The following is a 19,018-nucleotide window of genomic DNA, read 5'->3' as shown; positions in this document are numbered from 1 at the left end:
TACTATTTTTTCAATGAAAGTCCTGATTACTTAAAAAAATACAAGACACTTCAAATGCCACTATTTATCAATTGAAATCCCATAAAATTGGACCACTAAGTAGTCATGTAGTGTCACTTCTGTTGACTCTGTCAATGTGACCCTGCAACATCCAACAGTAGAAAAAAAAACCATGAAACCTCAAAACCAAGCTCAAATAACCCTTTATTACCTTTAAAAGGACATAGCAAAATAAATCAACCAGAGTTGTTGAATCATGGGGTGGTGTTCCATACGGGTGTATTGGCCCTCGCACGACTATTGCCATCCACGATACTCAAGATCTCAGTACGTTACAACGTAGTATCCACATTCACCTCCAGAAACCCACACTAAAAACATTTCATCATGGTTCTCGAGGCCACTATGATCGCAATCGATAACTCCGAGTACATGCGTAACGGAGATTACCTTACTACTCGTTACGATGCACAGCTTACAGCCACAGAGTTCATTTTCCAGAACAAGCTCAATTCCAACCCAGAGAACACCGTGGGTTTGCTTTCGTACGGTGGCTCTGGCCCTCAAGTCTTGTCTACGCTAACAACAGATTTTGGTAAAATCTTGTCGGGAGCCCATGGCACGAAGATTGATGGTGACAGCCATTTCTCCAGTGGTATCCAGGTGGCTGCCTTAGCATTGAAGCATAGACAGAACAAGGTACAGAGCCAACGTATCATTGTGTTTGTTGGAAGCCCTCTTAAGGAGACTGAGAAGGAATTGGAGAAGTTGGCAAAGAAAATGAAGAAAAACAACGTTGCTATTGACGTGATCAACTTTGGTGAAGAAGCTGTCAACACCACCAAGTTAGAAAGATTCCATGCTGCTGTGAATAACCACGATAACTCCCATTTGGTTACTGTTCCTGCTGGAAACCGTCTCTTGTATGAGGTTATCGCTTCCTCGCCAATCTTGGTGGAAGACGGTTTCGATATGGAGGGTGCTTCTGGCGGCGAGTTCTTCGGCGGCATGGACCCTAACATGGACCCAGACTTAGCATTGGCATTGCGTCTCTCCTTGGAGGAAGAAAAGCTGAGGCAAGAACGTGAGGCTGCTGAAAAGAATAAGCTGCTGGGCAACTTGGATAAAATAGATGAGGACGCCGAGGGTGAGAAGAAGGACGATAAGAAGGGCGAGGATAAGCCAAGTGAAAACTAATGCATCCGGCGATAGGCTTTTTCATCGTTTGCCGTGGGTGCTACGGTATAACGCCATGTCTCACATAGGTGCCAGGTGCCGTCAAGGACGAATGGCAATGAATGCTAAGGTTCCAGGAGAACTTAATTATGCCTTGTCATCGCCCTTGAAAACCTTTCCCTTCTCGGATGTTCCATAGTGTGCGCCAGTTTGACGTTGCGGAAACGATAACTTTCAAGGGAAGAGTAAAATGCAACGCCTATCCAATAGAAGAGCAATGCTGCTAATTTTTTGGAAAGTCTTATCGAGTAGTTTTTTACCAAATTCCAGGCGGTTCGTCTATGGGATATATAATCGCGACATGCAGCTTTTCTTCCTGATATCGCTTTTGTGAACAGGGTTATAGATTAACAAATACATAACGTACATTTACAGAAAAAAAAAAACATGTCCAACCTTAAACCCTCCAAGAGTAGAAGAAAGGAGCCCCGAGAAGAGCGGAAACCAATTCCCCATGACCAGCAGTTGTTGTTGGCTCCTTATGGAACTGCAACCACTCGTCCCATTGACATTACAGTTTCACAATTTTTTGACATGTATTCGAAGGTATGTGATTTTACAACACCAATATTCACCAATTGCTAACAATTAAGGGTAAATGGAACCTATCCAGAGTGCCGTATCCTCCTTGCCTTAAAACTAAGGGATTTATTTCAGCCCCAGAGTGTTACTCAGAGAGAAAAAGGACCGCAGAGGTGGAACCGCTTCTTCGCTTGAAGCATTGGGACGACAGCGACCTCTTTAAATGCATTTCTTCAAGGATTAGAAAGAAACAGAGAGTTGCGGGGCTTACAATCTCATTGATCCATGAGAACAAGGTACATGTCAAGTATGAGACAAGGTTGGACTTCCGTGAGGTCCCTAGAAGTGTGTCGCTAGACTCACACGCTTTATTGTCAAAAGACTGCCTCTATTTACTAGACGCTAGTAAAGATTGGAGGACGTCGAAAAACCCTCTTGTCGTTGGGCGGCCTAACATTCGCTTATATTGCGGGGTGAGAATCATGAGCCCCAAAGGCGAACCAGTGGGCGTCTTAGCGGTGTTCGATACATATGCAAGGCATACCCGTCAGGAGCTGTTGGTTAATGATCTCCACTCTGCCGCTCGTGAGATTATGGGCATTCTACAGACACCTTATGAAAAAATTCTTGAAGAAAGGAAGAATTCGCAAGATTCGATCAAACCTGGCAAGCCAACAAACGAAGTTGACGAGGAGTTAAAGCAGCTTTCTCTCAAGTTGGGTAGAGCGACAAGCAAAGCTTGTGCCATGACGGTGTTTGAGAAGGATGGTTCTGGTAATCCTTACTCGCAAAATCACCATTTTGCCCTGAATGCTGGGGATGACAATGAAGACATCAAAAACAATTGCCTTGATGAGAAGCAAAGAAAGAGTTTGATAAGGATGCTTCGTCGCATCGGCAGCTTGAGACCAGCTGCCGAGATGTTATGCGAGTCTTTAGCTGCCTCATTCAAAGCAGACTTTGTCTTCATTGTCGAGATTAGGTCAGCCGAATTGTATTCTGTGGCGGCGGAATACTTCCCCAAGGGCCACAATAAGGTTGATTCTGAGATGTTCAAGCATGCTAACAAGCTTGTGAAAAGTAAACGAGTTATGGAAGAAACAGACCGCGTTCTGACTCGTGTTTTAGGCACTTATGGATGCACTTATCTGACGATAAAGTCGGACCATGACTTCCTCATCAAGGCCTTTCTGAGCGACTTTGGTCTTCAATATAATAATCCAAAGCACTCAACGAGATTCAACAGTGGTTGCGTCATGCCCTTTTATCGGTACAACTCCAAGTTGGTCAAGAAGTCTAGCAGGAACCCAGATTCCAACAACATCGAGTTGTACTTGAGGGCCGGCGGATACTTGGTTGGTGTTATGAATGAGTCTTCAGACAAATCGCAATTTCCGCAAGCGACCTTGTCGAAGATATTCGATCATATGAGTGTTCTTCGCAAGCGGTATATCAGTTAATAGGCATTACATACCCATCTCGCGCATTGCTGCAAACTCCTCTTCATAGTCATCTTCAATATCGTCTTCCGGCGGGTATTCGTCATATTCTTGAGGTTTAGGCTGTGCATCATCGAAACGATCCACTGGTCTCTCAGACTCCAAGTCGTTATCGTCGTCACCTATGAAGAGCCCATTAGTGTTCGAGCCATTAACATTCATGAAGCCCCAATCACCATCGTCCTCTTCCAAGTCCAGGCCGTTATTAAGGTTAGCTTGTGGTACGCTACTAGTCTCCCCATCAGCGGTTCCCGGTGCCGCATACAAATCATCATTATCAAGCTCCGCCTGTAGACCCTGTTCCTCGTCACCTTCAGTGATAATGCCCTTTGCAACCTTAAGCTTATGAAGCTCATTATCTAGAAGACTTCTTCTATATTCTTTAAGCCTGGCAGACTTGTATGTCCTTAGCATACGAATGCAGTCGTTGAAGTTAGCTCTTGGAAAGAAGCCATGGCACCAAAACTGGTAGAATTGGATGACATTTCCGAGGTTTTCAAACTCTGCCTCTACCTTAGCTCTCTTCACGGCCATCTTAGACGTTTCTGTTTTGAGCTTATCGTGAAGCCTTTTATCGTTCTTCTTGATTGATCTGGAAAGTTTCTTGTAGTTCTTTGTTATTTGGGGAAGACCTCTAGTAGGGTTAAAAAGAAGTTCATCTGTGATTTTAGGGAACTTCGACACTCTACCCAATTTCATGGGCTTGTCGAGCCCCAAGGTGTCTTCTTGTGCTTCCATGGATGAAGAGTTGATGGTTGACCAGAACGCGTAAACAGTGGTAATGTGTCGCGATCGCGCATACTAGGTACTTCAGTATTACTACTACTAGAGATGGGATGAAGGACACTATTGGAAAAAACCTCAAAGTAAGTAATCTAATGTAATCACTTAGAATGTGATTGAAGAAGCATTTCAATTCTCAATTCGATGTAATCTTTATTGGCATCATATGGCGTGGCCCAGCGAGACATTGGCTGCGAAAACTAGAACCACTACAACGGCAACACTAGACAAGTGTAGTCTTATTTTATAAAAGCTCTTGTTTAATCTCCAGTTCACTTCTTCTTCATTCCTTCTTTTATTGCATCCACTTGAATCCATATCTACACACATGCCCACTGCCTTTAGACCACCTGGTTGCTGCCCAATCACAGGCCACAATCCACCATCAACCTTTCTGCCCATCCCGTCGTAAACCGCTAGAAAAGCCTCCGCAAGCCACCATCCATTAAAAAGTCTAGACACGTATTCTTCCGAGAAAATTTAGACCATCTGCATGATCCACGCCATACGTTTCCCATCCTGGGCTCGTTAGACTACCAGTCCGGAAAAATGCGGCATCGAATGCTGGCTTTTGCAACCAATTTAGCGAGACAGGAAACGCATTCGAACGGTCGCAAACTTAGATTTCCGAGAACCAGAGGGGGAGAAGAAATGAATTAGAAAAAACAGAAGAAGGGAATATGAAGAGACGAAGAAAAAAAAAAAAGCTAACTTGTATAAAATGTGAATTGCAGGGCGTAACGTTACAGCCTCGACTGTATACCTAATATGGACCCTCATAACGAATTCCACTGCGAAACCTGGTTCCCAATCGAGGTGCAATTATTCCTTTCCGGTGTTAAGCGGCGCTGTAGTTCTCGTTTAAACCCAGCGGAAAGCCGCCCAGCCGACAACCGAAATGTTAACCCAGTTTCCTGAAACACCCGAGAAACACAAACTCAAACTGTGCTCAAACAAGGCCATTGGCCAGTAGCCATTGCCTTTTCGCAGCCATGAAAGACCAACTACCAGGAAGGCCCCATTGATTCAACCAAAAAAAGAACAGGTAAATTTAATATAAAATCATTTATTTAAACCCCATTCTCCACCACCCACGCGTCATCACAAGGCCAACGGTTTACCTTGTATGGTCGCTTAAGCCTACCAGCCTCTGTTTACTGCCTTTGTGTTGCATTGCCTCGCGCATATTCTCTAACCTTATATACCCGGCAGACCTTGCTTTCCAAGAGTACCCCAGGCGGTTCCTTCATAGACCTTTTTCTTCGTCATCATCTGTCCAAGCAAACCACCACCACCATCTTTTTTTCCCTTGTTGCCATGCTTACGCAGTTGGCGTTGCCTTTGCTGGCGCTACATTTGTGGTTCCCTCTTCTACTATCGGCAAAGGCACTTAACCGGCCGCCGGGTGAGAATATCCAGTTCTTGCTTCACTACTGGCTCTGGTACTTGGGGCTTTCATATGTGCATTTCTACCTAGCGCTGATGGTGCCACTCCAGGGCGTGGTGGACCTTTTTTTGGCTGGAGTGAAGATATGGCTATTCTATGGCCATGGATGTATTGTGCTTTCACGGTTCTATCTCCCACGCGTTGCGTTTGCAACCACTGGATGGACTTCGGTGGTGGAGTTGGAGGCTACGGTGATAGATCCATTGGTGCTGGCGTTTGTGGTGAGAAATCCAATTTTACAGAACACCATGTCGGTGATAGAAAGAACAGGCATTGCTAGTTTTGCTCTGGCGCTTTTCGCTTTCAACCATGAGCTCTGTCGCCTGGTTCTGTGGCCTAAAAGACCCCTGTGTCTTCACCTAGGCGTAGACTTCCTTTGCTACATGGACCTGCCGAGGGAATTGGCTGCACGTTTACAAAAACTCGAACGGTTTATCTTTGGTATCCGTTCGGCGGTTTCCCCAGTGGTATCCCCCAAGTCACGCAAAGTGTCTTCTCGCAAGCTCAACACGTCCAAGGTCGACTACGACGACCTGTTTCTGCCTCGACTGACCGAGTTTTACACGCCAAATCGCTCAAATGCTCTCAGTCCAGCAGTTTTCAGCCCTGTGGCCGGTCCATTGGAGACAAACTCGCCGCTTGTCAAGAAAACTAGAAGGAGACCACCAGAAGAGACTAAGAGGACGCGTAGCGCCAGCGTGGGAAGTATCGATGATTCCCCGTTACCATACCCCCTTGAAGACCCCAACCCGACCGAACGAAGCGTTTCTGAAGTCATCTTCAAGAGTCGGCGAGACCTCTAAGTTCTACCGGTGGCATCCCAAATTTCGCAGCCATTTTTCGCAGCTCGCCTGTACCACTTGCTTATACCCCCACACCAACGCAAGACACCTTCTCTTGCTCTATTGCTAGTGTACCCACATCATCCATGGTACATCTGCATGAATTATTCATTTGGCTCTAGCCATAAGCCCAGGTTTGGTTTTTATAGATATAGACTTTACGCGTTACTACTTGCACCTAGACCTCTCCACACTTCGCAGCCATCGAAGACCTCTTAGATACTCCATACTTCCATGTCATGTCACTCTGTGAGTACCTTCCACGACTCGAGACTATTCTGGTAAAGATAGTTCTTGGAAAGGATGACACTGAGCCTACGATCTCGGGCGTTGCGTTCCTGAAACGTGTTTTTACAGTGGTAACTAGGGGTGCCAAATACTCGGTGGTTCTACCGGTGGAAAATGCCGAAAAGCTTCAGAACGCTAAGATCACACAAATTCTGGCCAACGGTAATATCCTATCGATAAGAATCAGTCTTAATAGTGCCGAGAAAACAGCAGCATCATTCACTTCGTTGTCACAGTCCAAAACACAGAAGTGGTCTGTGAGTGATCTAGTGAAGACCCCCAAGGACCAGAATAACATCAACACATTCCAGTTCCTTTGCACTTATTGTGACACGACGGTGGTGGATTCTAAGGAAACGAAATATGCAGACATGCCTTCAGAATATTGGCATGAACTTATGGACTTTTGGCACTGTCATAAACCGCATCAGAGCCATCACGACAATCACCAAAAAAGCTACGGGGCTATTGTTCCTAAGCCTGGACATGTATATATTGGTGCATCATATCTTTTCTTGCTTCGAGGCTCCAGCAAATGCTACGGTTGCAAGAGACAACTAGGCGAGATAACCAACGACAGTGCTAAGCTATACAAGTGGAACTTGAAGCTCAAGTATGGTGACACTATCGAGTCGTACCCACCATACGCCTTTGCATATTACGCTATTCTCGATAGAATCAACTCTGGAGCCTTAAGGAAGCTCCAGGTGAAGAGCACGAATGGTTCTATTCGCCTATGGATACTAAGCGTGGGACTCTCCATCAGCTACGACGATTACGTCTTGTCGAAAGCTCTTAAAATCTTATACACCGACGATGAGGATCCAGATCTAGAGGTACTTGATGTACCAGCTGAAGTGTTCGATAGCCTTACATATGTGCTCAAGGAGTCAACATCTTTGCTACCCGAAAGTGAACAAACCGCTATCATGAATAAAGATGATAAATCACAGTACCGGGTGGGATTCCTTGCGCCAGAAATGGAAAAGTCCAGTACATGATCACACCTTGCCTCCCTCAATAATGTCCTTGACAGCAGGCACCACCTGTTTCCTCGAAGCCTTGATGTTCACCTGGTTGAATGCCTCTAAGTGGCGCTTCTCGTTAACCTGGCCAACCACTTCTGTCACTGCAGAACCACCATAAATATCGTCATTTAATTCTAAAGAATCGGCAAACTTGGCCAACTTATGAAACTTGCTTTCTTGCGTACTGAAAACAAACTCTCTGGTATACTCATCGTTCTCTTTCTTGGTATATGAAGTGGTGATAATGACAATGTCAAGACCAAAGTTCTTTGAAATGTCTTCGAGTGTTTGGGTTATTTCAGCCGCTGTGTACTTGTTCGTGATCCATTTGATAGACTTGGATAACGAGCTGAAGCCCACATTCACCGTACCGCCAGGGTTGGTGAATGCAAATTGTTTATAGTCCTTTCTCAATATATCATAGAAAGAATAACCGTCTAAATCCTTCTTAGCTTTTTTAAGCAGCTTAAAGAGTTCATCAATTGGGGAGTTGCTAGCATCAAAAGCCTGAACTTCTCCCTCAAGTGTCTTCTTGTAGGCAGCGAATGCCTTCTCATCCTCCTCCTCCACCTTATGAGTCATGTTCGTAGTGTCAATAAGAAGAGGCCCAAGAAGTAGTCTAACAACCTCATTCAGAGCCAAATCAGCTTGTTTCTGTGTCCAATAGTTAAACACCATAGATGAGCAAGATCCATTAGAGTGAATGATCCTAGGATCAGCATTAAGGAAAACACCTTCGTCGGCGTGATGATCAATGATTCCCGTAACATTAACACGACTAGCCTTGTACAAGTCTAACAATTCTTGTCCTTGCAAGTTGCAGTGGTCCACCAAGATAAGCTCAAGCTTCTTGGAGTTACCATGCAGCAACGTCTTGATATCGTCCACGAAAAACAAATTGTTGTCTGTGATACCATGCGAGTTAAGAAGAAGCTCAATATCTCTTCTGAGTTTCAATTCGTCCCTGGGGATGTTAACCAATGGCAAATATGGTTGGTGATCTGGGTAATGCTTGTTGTAGAAGAAAGCATAGACAATTGCACTGACGACCGAATCCATGTCGGCCAGCTGGTTGCCGGTGACAAACCTGAGGATTTGGGATCTTCCTGCCAATGGTTTGACTTGCTCTAGGAATGCTTTAATGGACATGGTGGTTGTTGATAATGGTCAACGTGCTAATCTATTATGTACTGTATAACTACACATGCGAAGACCGAATAATGACTTGTGAATTTGCGTAAATACTACTGCAGGAAAACGGAGTGCTGTCGTGGAGTAGTGTCTACTTAGCGTAATGGAAGTTGATCTCGAGCCATTGTCTCTTCTTGACTTCCTCTGCTGCCATAGCAAAGTTACCGTAGGTCATGGCTCTCATGTACCAGAGGAACCAGGCAGTTCCCACAATGACTGTGACAGTGGCACCGATGAGTCTAATCTTGTCGATTGAGCCTGGAGCAAGACCCTTCTTGTTTTGGCTGGTCTTGTTGGTGCACAAGAATTCAACGATACCACCAGTGAATAAGGCAGCAATGAGATGGGCTGGCAAGTAGTGGTGCAAGAATTTCTGTCTTCCCATCAAGTAGAATGGGAAATAGTGAGCAGCCCAGCCGATGAAAAGGAAACCCAAGGTGTTGTAAAGTCTGGATCTGGCTGCGGGGGTGATGATGTCGTAGGCTCTTCTGCTAGTGACGAGATCAGCAAGGACAAATCCAACGTACACGGCGAGGAAACCAACCTCAATCCAGAAACCAATGACATTTCCAATGAAGAAGATTTGTCTTCTGGTATCGTTATCGTTCCAGAAAGAAACACCGGAGACGGCAAGAGGCCAGGCATCAGGCTGAGAGGCAAATGGATGCTCTGAGGACAACTTGTTGTTGTGAACAAACATCAATCCTTGGAGCTCCCACCATTTCTTCAAGAATGGGATCGACTTGACCTTCTTTGGAACGTACTTGTTTCTTGGATCGTCTTCCTTCAAGTTGACGATCGAATCAATGGACCAGCTATTGTCTTTGTCCTGGACTTTCTTGTTACCACTGACTTCCTGATGTTCAAGAGCCCAGTCAGGTAAAACCTCGTCGTCGTGAGTCCACATGGCGACCACTGTATCGACGTGCACAACTCTCAATGGGGTGGCCTTAGTCTTGATGAGAGTTCTCTTGTTCTTGTTACCTGCCTCAGCATAACGCAAACGGAACAAGGTCTCATTGTATCTCGTTTCGGCAACCTCATCATGAACCACAACAAACTCCTCGTTGGTAGAAAGCAAGGGAGATGCAACATCGTGGGTTAACAAGAAACCACCAGTACCAACGTGTTTGAATCTAACCACGTCGTTGGTGTAGACGCCTTGGTCGTTGGAAGTTTTCTTAGTTGGAACAATCTCCCACTGAGAGTTAGGGTCAGTGATCTCTTGGCCTTCTTGGTCATAGACACAGGTTACCTGCTGCTGGTTAGAGGAGATTCTGCCATTCTCGTATCTCAAAGGATACACGAGGTTGTGCGAATGCAAGAAAGCTTCCGTGTCCTTGTGCTGGATAGTGATGACGTCATTGTAATGGACAGCCTTGGAGTATTTGGCCAATGGAGACTCTTGTAAAGTTTCCTGGAAGTCGGAAGACATAAAAGCGTCACCTGGACCAGACTTGGTCAAAATGGCGAAATGCAAGTAGAACCAGAACAAGTAGATCACAAATGGGAACACAATCAAGGAGAAGAAACGAGCAAGAAAGTGCTGAGCGAATTGCTCGATAGTCAAACCTTTCCTGATGTCGAGCAAGATCCACAATTCATGAATCACAGCAATACCAATAGTGAAGTAAGTGAAAACACCAACATACTTTGTGGAAATGACACAGGACAAGGAAACACCAGTTGAAAGCAACCAAATCCACCACCATTTGGAAAATGGCTGACGGCGGTAGGTGGAGAACTTACAATAGGTAAACATGGTAAGAGCGACACTCAAAATCAAGGTAGCATCCAAGAGGATCAACCTCGAGTCAATGATCTGGGCATTGTCAAACAAAACAAGAGCCGATGACAAGACACAGGCAGAAACAGTGAAACCAAGAGTCTTCATAGTCAAAAACATCACGGGGACAACGGCTGTACCTTGAATAGCCAGGAGAGATCTGTACGCCAAGTAAGGAACATTGTTCTCGACATAGTTATCACCAATGTTCTCAAACTTAAATGCACCATCGTATCCCACGATCCAACCAGCGAATGCAATTAGAAGCTTAGCAAATGGTGGGTGCAAATCAAAGAAGTACGTTCTTTCCAAGTAGTAAGATGCAAACTTTCCAAAGTGCACCTCGTCAAACACGACCTTAGCAGGGTGACCAAGAATTCTGAATCTCACGAAAGCAGCAACAACAGTAACTGCCACCAAAGCAATCCAGTAAGTCAGTTCAGACTCCTTTCTGGTGGTGATCAATCCGGTCTTTTCGACGTCCGCAATGGGGTCAGTCGAAGGCTCTGCCTGCGTAGGCGTGACAGTGCCAGTCTTCTTTCCTCTCTTTTTCAAGTTCAGAGACATTGTCAATAGCAAAGTAAAGAAGTGTCAAAGCCTGTGCTATTGGAAATTTTTGGACAGGTGTGAGGTTCAAATAAAGCCGCGTCACGTGTTGGAAGTGCTTGTTGATGTTTCGCGAATATGCTTCTGGGACGAGTAGGAAGGGCGCCTCACCACTCATGCAGCTTGTTCATATGATAAGCGCATATAGTGGAAAGATGCACAAAACTCGTCTTTTCTGTTTCCAAAACTTTTTTCACATTCTTCTAGACCTCTTTTGGTAACCTCCACGACCCTTGATAATAGGAATTGACTGGGTCGTAGGCAGTCTGAACATGCCTTGGGAAGGCCTAGTAGGTTGGCCTGATTGACCTGAGGTGGAGGATCTGATCAGTGCACCCGAACTTGATCTTGTATCGAAATATTCATGCATTGCACGGTTACCTCTTTGGTCTGGTGTTCCAAATTCAAGATTTCTGCTTTGCCTTGCTGGGATTGGAATGTTCCTTGGCTTTACTGGGCTGGACTCAGCTTCTGCCATTTCACGTCCTCCAGGTATCTTGATCGGCTTGGAAGTAGTGAACTGCATTATGATATTGTTCTTTTCTTCGATAGAAGTAGCGTACTTCATGATCGTAGCATTGAGCTCCTGGATCTTTCTCTCGTAGTGGCTCACTTGTTCCCGGACGGATCCCCGAGATCAAGCTTCAGATTTGCAATCTTCTTCTCATACCCTCTGACTGTGAGATCCATCTTCTCTTCTAAGTCACGGAGCTCTCTCTCGAGATTACTGTTTCGTGAAATGGCGATCTCTAGTTCAGTCCGAAGGTTTTGCAATTCACCTTCATGATCAGATATATATGGCTCAGGCGTTCTTGGAGTATCCGGTACTTCATGCTTAGCAGGTGCAATTTCTTCAGCCTTGGAGCGCTCAGCAGTTTCCTTCAATTGAAGATTTTTGAGTTCGAGCTCCATGCCACTGACAGACACCTTATACGCCTCAAAATCTTCTTCTAAAGTTTCTTTTTCATGCTTCGTATCAGTCAATTGCTCGCTGAGCTCGTCAACTTTCTTCTGGAGCTCTAAGACCCTCTCAGAAAGCTTCTCTGTTCTGAGGTCACTCTCCTTTATCGCAGATTTGCTGGTCTTTTGCAATTCTTCAAAAGGAACCATCAATGCAGCGGGCGATTTTGAAGTCTCTTTTTCCTGAAGTACCTCCCTATTGGCTTTTGCAAGTTCCCTGGAGAGTTCATTCAACTGCATCTTTAGCTTTATGTAGTTGACTTTGTTCAAGTATTTCATGTAAATTGTAAACTCAAGCTCGTTTTTACAGAGCAATAACTCACGCTGGTAGAATTCCAAAGCGCCTCCCTTAGACGAAGCAACCTCCTCATCTTTCTTTCCTTTGAGTTGCTCATTAAGAAGAACTGAAGCACTCTTGGCGGTAGCCTGAAAGTTGCCTGTGGCAGTTTGTGGGTTTTGTAGTTCTTGTTGCACAGAATTTCTCCTCGTATTAGACATCTTGTAAAGCTTTTCATGTGCCAAAAAGAGGTCCAGAATACCGCCTTCGTTCTCGGAAGTCGTTAGACTGGTAGCATTGGAGGGTTTTGGAGAAGCACTCTCAGGAACAGTCTTGGGAAGGTTATAGTCCACATTCTTGAACTTGATACGGGGTTCATTGGGGGACTTTTCAGAAAGGAGGTTAGCAGGTACAAGCGAGGACCTTCTTGGTGTCGAATAATCGTCATGCTGGATATCAGTAGAGCCCCTTTGGAGGATTTGTTGGACCCAAGGTTTATACTCCAGTGGGAACTACTTCGCAATTCTCTCGTTGATGGTCCTTGGCCTTCATCTTGGGCCAACGATAACGGAAAGCCAAGTCTGTCCATCTCGTCGTGAAAATGTTTTGGCCAGGCTTGGTTGTCAGGTAACCATAGCATGAAGGCTGGATTAAGTCGAAGGCTCTGAAGCATTATATCACTTTCGGCCATATCGCGTCCTTCGTTACCTTGTAATATCCATTTAAGGGGAGATTCGAGTTCCTCTTCAGGAGTTATTTGCTCCAATAGGTTTGGATGAAGTCTCATTTGTTCACAGAGCTCTCTGGTACGCTTGTTTATCACTTGCTTGATGTCTTCGGAAAATAAAATGCCATGATCATGCAATATCTTGGGCTGATAGTCCTTATAGTATTCCACAGGCTTTCGGCTGAACTTGATGAGGTTGATGGGGAAAAAGGCATAAAGCAAAGTTGTAAAGTACAGAAGATTAAACTCATCGTTGTAGTAAAGATGCGAGCTCATTGCAATTGTCTCAGTATCAGCCTCAGCCGGGTCCCACAGATGTTTGGCGTTCTTTTCATCGTAGTTACCAGATATACTGTCCGACCTATTCAGGCCTATCTCGTGATCTGGATCCTGCCATAATAATAACCGACTATAGATGACGAGTAAGTCAGGCAAATAAGGACCAATACTGTCACAGACTCTGCTCATCAAGATAACCATGAGCGAAAGTGCACACGCAACAACCGTTTCACTGGAATCAAGAAGTAGACAGCGAAGGATGCTCCCAAATAGTGGAGTTCGTAGGATAGCTTTCAGATGCGAGCCATACTTCGAAACAAACATCGCTATAAGTGTAAGTGTCTTAAGTCTGTTGGCGAGAAGGCAAAAATAAGTGTTAAGAAGCTTGAAAAACTCCTCTGGGTCATAAAGGCCATAATCTCGTAGAATGAGACCACAATTCTTCTCCATCATTCTGACCTTCTCTATGTTTTCGTGAGTGTCCTGGTTCTTGGCAGCTACATCTTTATACTCCAAGCCAATGAGACCGTATGCTTCCTGGTCTGTTCCAAGATATATACGCAAAACGTATTCCACAACCATGCGTGCAATGGCCAGTCTCCTTTCTCGTAGAGGTGGATCATCTGTCGGGTACGGGCTTGCCAGAACCAGCTTAATGAATTCCTTGGCCTTTCTGACAAACGAAATGTCAAACCCAGTGCTTTCAATTGCAGGCAACAAGTATGTTGCAAGCCAGACCTTGACTTCGTCTGCACTAAGAACCGGCAGAAGTCTGGTCAAAAGGTCAAGGAACAATCTTTCCTTGGAAATCTCCAGCGAGTCTTTAATGTACTTGCTGTAAGTCGATCGTAGTTCATTGTTTAGTTGGGAATTGAGTGATGCAAGCAGGTTATGCCTTTCTTTGTATGCATAAATAGTATCATTGAGGTCCTTTATATCTTGTGATGGAGACTTTTCCCAGTTCTTGTTATTAGACCAGTTTTCAAATACAGACACAATATGCCGCAGAAGTGTCTTTGACGACCCTGACATTGGCAGAACGGGACACAAAGGAGGAAGTCAGATCAAACTTCTGACTTTAAGATAGCGGCCTGCTGATAGGTGTACGGGTGTGGAATGGACCCTTCACGGCTTGCAATATGGAATCACCGATATATAGTTGATTCAAAAAACGTGCTTGTGGTAAGAAGGAATTAAATAGTTTTGGATTAGCCTACCTCTTATACAACAATGAAAGTCATACGTAATGCTTACTGTTCTTATCAGTAAGTGTGCAACACCCGTGCACCATGTATATCAACATCTACCTAGCTCAATACTCTTCAGTATCCACCATTAAAGGCAATGGATATCTACACACCAGAATATGAATGTGGCGACCTAAATACGCTCATACTATCTATAAGACAGCATCTTAAAAGACATGTTGGTCCTGTATTGCCTTCTCCTACAAAATCTGACTTTATCGCTCTTTCGTCTGAGTTGCCTGATATTATATATGGAGTGGTATCGCCAATCGCAAGGAAACCAATCAAAGACCATAGAGTGTTATGGGTAATGACTTTGCAGTCGGTTGTACATCGGGCTAATATCTTGATGAAGCTTCACAAGGACGTTCAATTCCACTCACGGGCCGATTCGGATGTGGCTCATGTGGTGAAGGAATTGAGTGAAGTTTTAACAAACCTATACTCGTTCATCAAATCTTTTATGGCTCAGGTAGATGAGAATACCTTTTTGGAGGCTAATAATGCTTACCGTAATACTATAAGGACGTCGTTCATAAGCCTTTTATGCGAGGCTCTTGAGTTGGTGGACACGGGTAAAGATGTGGCCTACGACCCTGAATACTTTGAAGCGTTGGCTACTGTTACGTATAGCGCCGTGGTTCATGTTCAAAATAAGAAGTATGATCAGTGGGAACATAAGCTTACAGCACAAGCAGACGTGACGAAAGCAATTGTTGCATTGAACAAGACAGCATTCTTCATGGGAGCCCCAGAGAAAGTTGAGCCTCTTTTTGTTTCAAATGAAGGAAGACCACCGGTCACTGAAACCTTCCCGTTTAACTTCGTTTCCCATCTTGAAACTGATTTGCCGTTACTCATTGACTTTTACAGGTACTGCGGCTTCTGTCTAGTCACCTTGGCAACGACTAAAGATTCCACACCACACATAACGTCCAAGTATGCACAGTTGGCGAACTACTTCCTTGTGACGCTTCTATCACTTCCAAACTTGAGTCTTAGCAATTACCCTATATCTGGGGAAGTTCCAAGGACTATCCGTAGCGAACACTACCTTCTGCTGCAAGACAGAGAAGAGATATCCTTCTTTTACGTGTTGAGCTACCTTTTACGGTTGGAGAATTTGACTTCTTTGGTTGACCCATTGCCTAGATTCAAGGCAGAAGTGAAACACTTTGTTTTGTCTTTTGGTAAACGAATCTCCTCGGATTTGGATATCCTGGCATCGAGAAACCAATCCTATTCAAACTCCACAATTTCAATGTTGAGCTTGGAGCAACGAGCCACCGCTGCGGCACCTATCGGTAATGCTAATACCTTAAGTTCAATCCTATCAGAAGGAACGTACAAAGAAAAGCTTCATTTGGTCAAGTTGTTCTTCGATAACCTCGTCACCGCTAAAGTCACAGGTAATGTGGCGCTTGCCAAAATGATCGAAACTTTCAACTTCGAATCCGTTCCCGAAGGTTCCCTTTTGACCAGAACGATGAAAAACCAAGACTTCCACCATCTTTTAAGTAACGTGGATATCCAGGCATACCCAGGAAAGAGGCTTTACGTCGAGGCGATCGAAAAGATTGTCAGGCTCATCCAACTACTCACCCTCAAGTACCTACACACTACACTCGGACTCGAAAGCCACCCCGACCAACTTTTGGCCCAGCTCTACAACACCACCTACACTTTCGACAACGTATCCAAGGTCAAGCAATTATTACGCACCAACGACGACGGAACCCTTTGTCGAGCCGTGCCAAAGCACACCCCAGAGAATCTCGAAATCTCTTCCCAGCTCGACATGATCTCGACTACCAGAGAGCTCGAGCAAACCATGCGGTAAAGCACGACGCTTATAACAATACCAACGGGTCGGTTAAAATTCGCCGATGTGGAGATTCCATGTGGCGCCCAACTACCCTACCCCCCCAAGAACTGCAACGCCTTCCGGAATATCGGATCCCACCTTCCCCCAACTTAAACGTCTATGTCTGACTTCATGCTCCCGTTCCACGGCTACCCCAGCCATCAAAGTGTACCTGCAGTGTTTTTCGCAGCCATAGTGCCGACTGCCGACCTTGAGCGAGTAAATAGCGCACTCTCGGTCCGTATTTCAGCACTTTTGGTGCTTGTACTGCAGAAGCCCCCACACCTTGACTGCTGCGCTTGAGCGGTTAGAGCATTTTAAGTCGCACGGCTGTTGCAGTAGGGACCGAGTAGCAAGGGAGAGGCCAGGAAAGAGGAAGTTTGAATTTGACGGTTTTCTGGTTATTTCTTGGCTTAAACGGTTACGGCAAGTTCGGTAAGGTTTCTTTGGAAGTTCTGCTTTTTTTTTGTTATGGCTTGTGATGTACTGTCCAGGCCTGACACATCGGTGAGTGATTTGCTGCAAAAAAAGTTGATGAAGAACTCGCGCTTCGGTACCGTAAGGGCCGGGCATGCACATTCAATTAATAAGTGTATCATTTGAGATTTGAAATAATGGAGGTACTTAAGGATGGCGTATTTCTCATAATCGGTTGATTGATTTTTTTTATATTCAACAGAATCATGAGCCAACTGTCTGAAGAAACGTTATCAAAGCATGAAAGAGATGATAGTGACCCTAAGGGTTACATCCCTGACGAACAAAGCTCCAGCACAAGAGAAGAGGATTTCGTAAGACGATTTGAAAGCAATGCAGGTGTTCAACTGATTGTTGAATCTCTTGGAGGCCAGTATGTTGAAATGGGTCCTTTAGAAGAGGCTTACGATGTTAAGAGGGTCCACACTCGCCCAGACCCTCATACCACCTATAATGAAGAAGATGAATGGAAGTATCCTATCGATGCACTGACACAATTGAGAATTGTGGAGTGGGTTGAGGGCGATAAGGGAAACCCCAAAAACTTTGGCCAGGGTAGAAAGTGGCTCATCACAATGACCCTAGGATTAATTTGCTTTATTGTTGCATTTGGTTCTGCCGTTGTGACTGGTGATATGGAGGAACCTCTTGAGACCTTCAATGTGTCCGAAGAAGTTTACATTTTAGCCTCCATCACTGTCTTTGTCCTCGGCTTTGGATTTGGACCCCTTGCATTTGCTCCTTTCTCAGAAGAGATTGGAAGACAACCAATTTACATTGTGACCTTGTTTGTTGCACTTATATTTATTATTCCTTGCGCCCTTGCCGAGAACATCGCTACTATGCTTGTTTGTCGTTTAATCGATGGTATTGCTTTCTCAGCACCAATGTGTCTTATCGGCGGCTCGTTGGCTGATATTTGGGAAGGTCACGAAAGAGGAAAAGCCATGGCAGTCTTCTCAGCTGCTCCCTTTTTGGGTCCATCGCTTGGTCCTCTCTTTGGTGGTCTTTTGGGTGATTACACTTCTACATGGAGATGGATCTACTGGACCTTCTTGATTATTGCTGGTGTGGGTTATATTCTTCTCCTCTTGTTGGTACCAGAAACGCACCATCAAACCCTTCTCAAAAGAAGAGCCAAGAAGCTCCGTAAGTTAACTGGTGATGACAGATACAGAGCCATTAGTGAGCTTAAGGTGAGAACTTTTAAGGAAAAGGTCAACGAGTCATTACTTAGACCAATGATCTTGCTTGGCGAACTTATCGTCTTCCTTGTCACACTTTACATGTCCGTTGTCTACGGGTTGCTTTACATGTTCTTCTTCGCATACCCAGTGGTCTACATGGAGGGTAAAGGCTGGTCCGCTACAATGACTGGTGTTATGTTTCTTCCAATTGCTGGCGGTGTTGTCGTTGCAACCTTGCTTGCTCCACTCATCAACAAGGACTACAATAACAAAGCAAAGCCGTATGTTGACAGAGGTGAACTTCCTCCTCCCGAGCTTCGTTTGAGACCTATGCTTGTTGGCTGTTGGTTTATTCCCGCTGGTCTTTTCTCCTTCGCCTGGTCCTCGTATCCTCATCTTTCCTGGGCCGGTCCTTGTTTCAGTGGCTTTGGTTGTGGTATCGGTTTCCTTTCTTTGTACAACCCTGCAAACAACTACATTGTTGACTCGTACCAGCATTATGCTGCCAGTGGATTAGCCGCCAAGACATTTGTCAGATCGATCTGGGGTGCCTGCGTTCCTCTTTTCACCGTTCAGATGTACCACAAGTTAGGCTACCAATGGGCCACCTCGTTAATGGCCTTCATTTCATTAGCGTGCTGTCTTATTCCATACGCCTTTTACATTTGGGGTGCCAGAGTGAGAGAGTTCTCCAAATATGCCTACACTCCAGAGAAGGAGAAGCATTAAGGGCTATTTTGATGCTCCACCCATGGGAGTTTATCCCTCGCTC

At 45.0% G+C, this 19,018-nt stretch overlaps 10 protein-coding genes across 10 annotated transcripts; 6 read left to right on the top strand and 4 right to left on the bottom strand. All coding sequences in view use genetic code 12, as the record gives it.

The window, feature by feature from the left end:
- Positions 1–387: 387 nt before the first annotated feature.
- On the top strand, positions 388–1,197 carry RPN10 (proteasome regulatory particle base subunit; the record flags this gene model as incomplete). The annotated part of the gene is made up of 1 exon (XM_025486533.1): positions 388–1,197. One exon carries the CDS (start codon positions 388–390, stop codon positions 1,195–1,197), a length of 810 nt encoding a protein of 269 aa, XP_025344083.1.
- Positions 1,198–2,240: 1,043 nt separating this feature from the next.
- On the top strand, positions 2,241–3,189 carry CXQ85_002870 (uncharacterized protein; the record flags this gene model as incomplete). The annotated part of the gene is made up of 2 exons (XM_025486532.1): positions 2,241–3,130; positions 3,174–3,189. 2 exons carry the CDS (start codon positions 2,241–2,243, stop codon positions 3,187–3,189), a joined length of 906 nt encoding a protein of 301 aa, XP_025344082.1.
- Positions 3,190–3,224: 35 nt separating this feature from the next.
- On the bottom strand, positions 3,225–3,995 carry CSM3 (Csm3p; the record flags this gene model as incomplete). The annotated part of the gene is made up of 1 exon (XM_025486531.1): positions 3,225–3,995. The coding sequence occupies one exon, from the start codon at positions 3,993–3,995 to the stop codon at positions 3,225–3,227; it is 771 nt and encodes a 256-aa protein (XP_025344081.1).
- A 1,362-nt stretch (positions 3,996–5,357) lies between these two features.
- Positions 5,358–6,290, top strand: CXQ85_002868 (uncharacterized protein; the record flags this gene model as incomplete). Its single annotated transcript, XM_025486530.1, has 1 exon — positions 5,358–6,290. The coding sequence occupies one exon, from the start codon at positions 5,358–5,360 to the stop codon at positions 6,288–6,290; it is 933 nt and encodes a 310-aa protein (XP_025344080.1).
- A 278-nt stretch (positions 6,291–6,568) lies between these two features.
- CXQ85_002867 (putative polyadenylation protein) lies at positions 6,569–7,560 on the top strand (the record flags this gene model as incomplete). Its single annotated transcript, XM_025486529.1, has 2 exons — positions 6,569–7,506; positions 7,557–7,560. 2 exons carry the CDS (start codon positions 6,569–6,571, stop codon positions 7,558–7,560), a joined length of 942 nt encoding a protein of 313 aa, XP_025344079.1.
- Positions 7,561–7,618: 58 nt separating this feature from the next.
- On the bottom strand, positions 7,619–8,794 carry CXQ85_002866 (exopolyphosphatase; the record flags this gene model as incomplete). Its single annotated transcript, XM_025486528.1, has 1 exon — positions 7,619–8,794. One exon carries the CDS (start codon positions 8,792–8,794, stop codon positions 7,619–7,621), a length of 1,176 nt encoding a protein of 391 aa, XP_025344078.1.
- Positions 8,795–8,927: 133 nt separating this feature from the next.
- Positions 8,928–11,189, bottom strand: PMT4 (dolichyl-phosphate-mannose-protein mannosyltransferase; the record flags this gene model as incomplete). The annotated part of the gene is made up of 1 exon (XM_025486527.1): positions 8,928–11,189. One exon carries the CDS (start codon positions 11,187–11,189, stop codon positions 8,928–8,930), a length of 2,262 nt encoding a protein of 753 aa, XP_025344077.1.
- Positions 11,190–11,421: 232 nt separating this feature from the next.
- On the bottom strand, positions 11,422–14,503 carry CXQ85_002864 (uncharacterized protein; the record flags this gene model as incomplete). The annotated part of the gene is made up of 3 exons (XM_025486526.1): positions 11,422–11,824; positions 11,854–12,933; positions 13,098–14,503. 3 exons carry the CDS (start codon positions 14,501–14,503, stop codon positions 11,422–11,424), a joined length of 2,889 nt encoding a protein of 962 aa, XP_025344076.1.
- A 312-nt stretch (positions 14,504–14,815) lies between these two features.
- CXQ85_002863 (uncharacterized protein) lies at positions 14,816–16,558 on the top strand (the record flags this gene model as incomplete). Its single annotated transcript, XM_025486525.1, has 1 exon — positions 14,816–16,558. One exon carries the CDS (start codon positions 14,816–14,818, stop codon positions 16,556–16,558), a length of 1,743 nt encoding a protein of 580 aa, XP_025344075.1.
- Positions 16,559–17,265: 707 nt separating this feature from the next.
- CXQ85_002862 (MFS transporter) lies at positions 17,266–18,975 on the top strand (the record flags this gene model as incomplete). Its single annotated transcript, XM_025486524.1, has 1 exon — positions 17,266–18,975. The coding sequence occupies one exon, from the start codon at positions 17,266–17,268 to the stop codon at positions 18,973–18,975; it is 1,710 nt and encodes a 569-aa protein (XP_025344074.1).
- Positions 18,976–19,018: the final 43 nt, after the last annotated feature.

Source organism: Candidozyma haemuli, assembly GCF_002926055.2.
Source record: "Candidozyma haemuli strain B11899 chromosome Unknown D_2014730914, whole genome shotgun sequence".
Lineage (NCBI taxonomy): Eukaryota > Fungi > Ascomycota > Pichiomycetes > Serinales > Metschnikowiaceae > Candidozyma > Candidozyma haemuli.
This window is presented reverse-complemented; position numbering and strand designations above follow the sequence as displayed.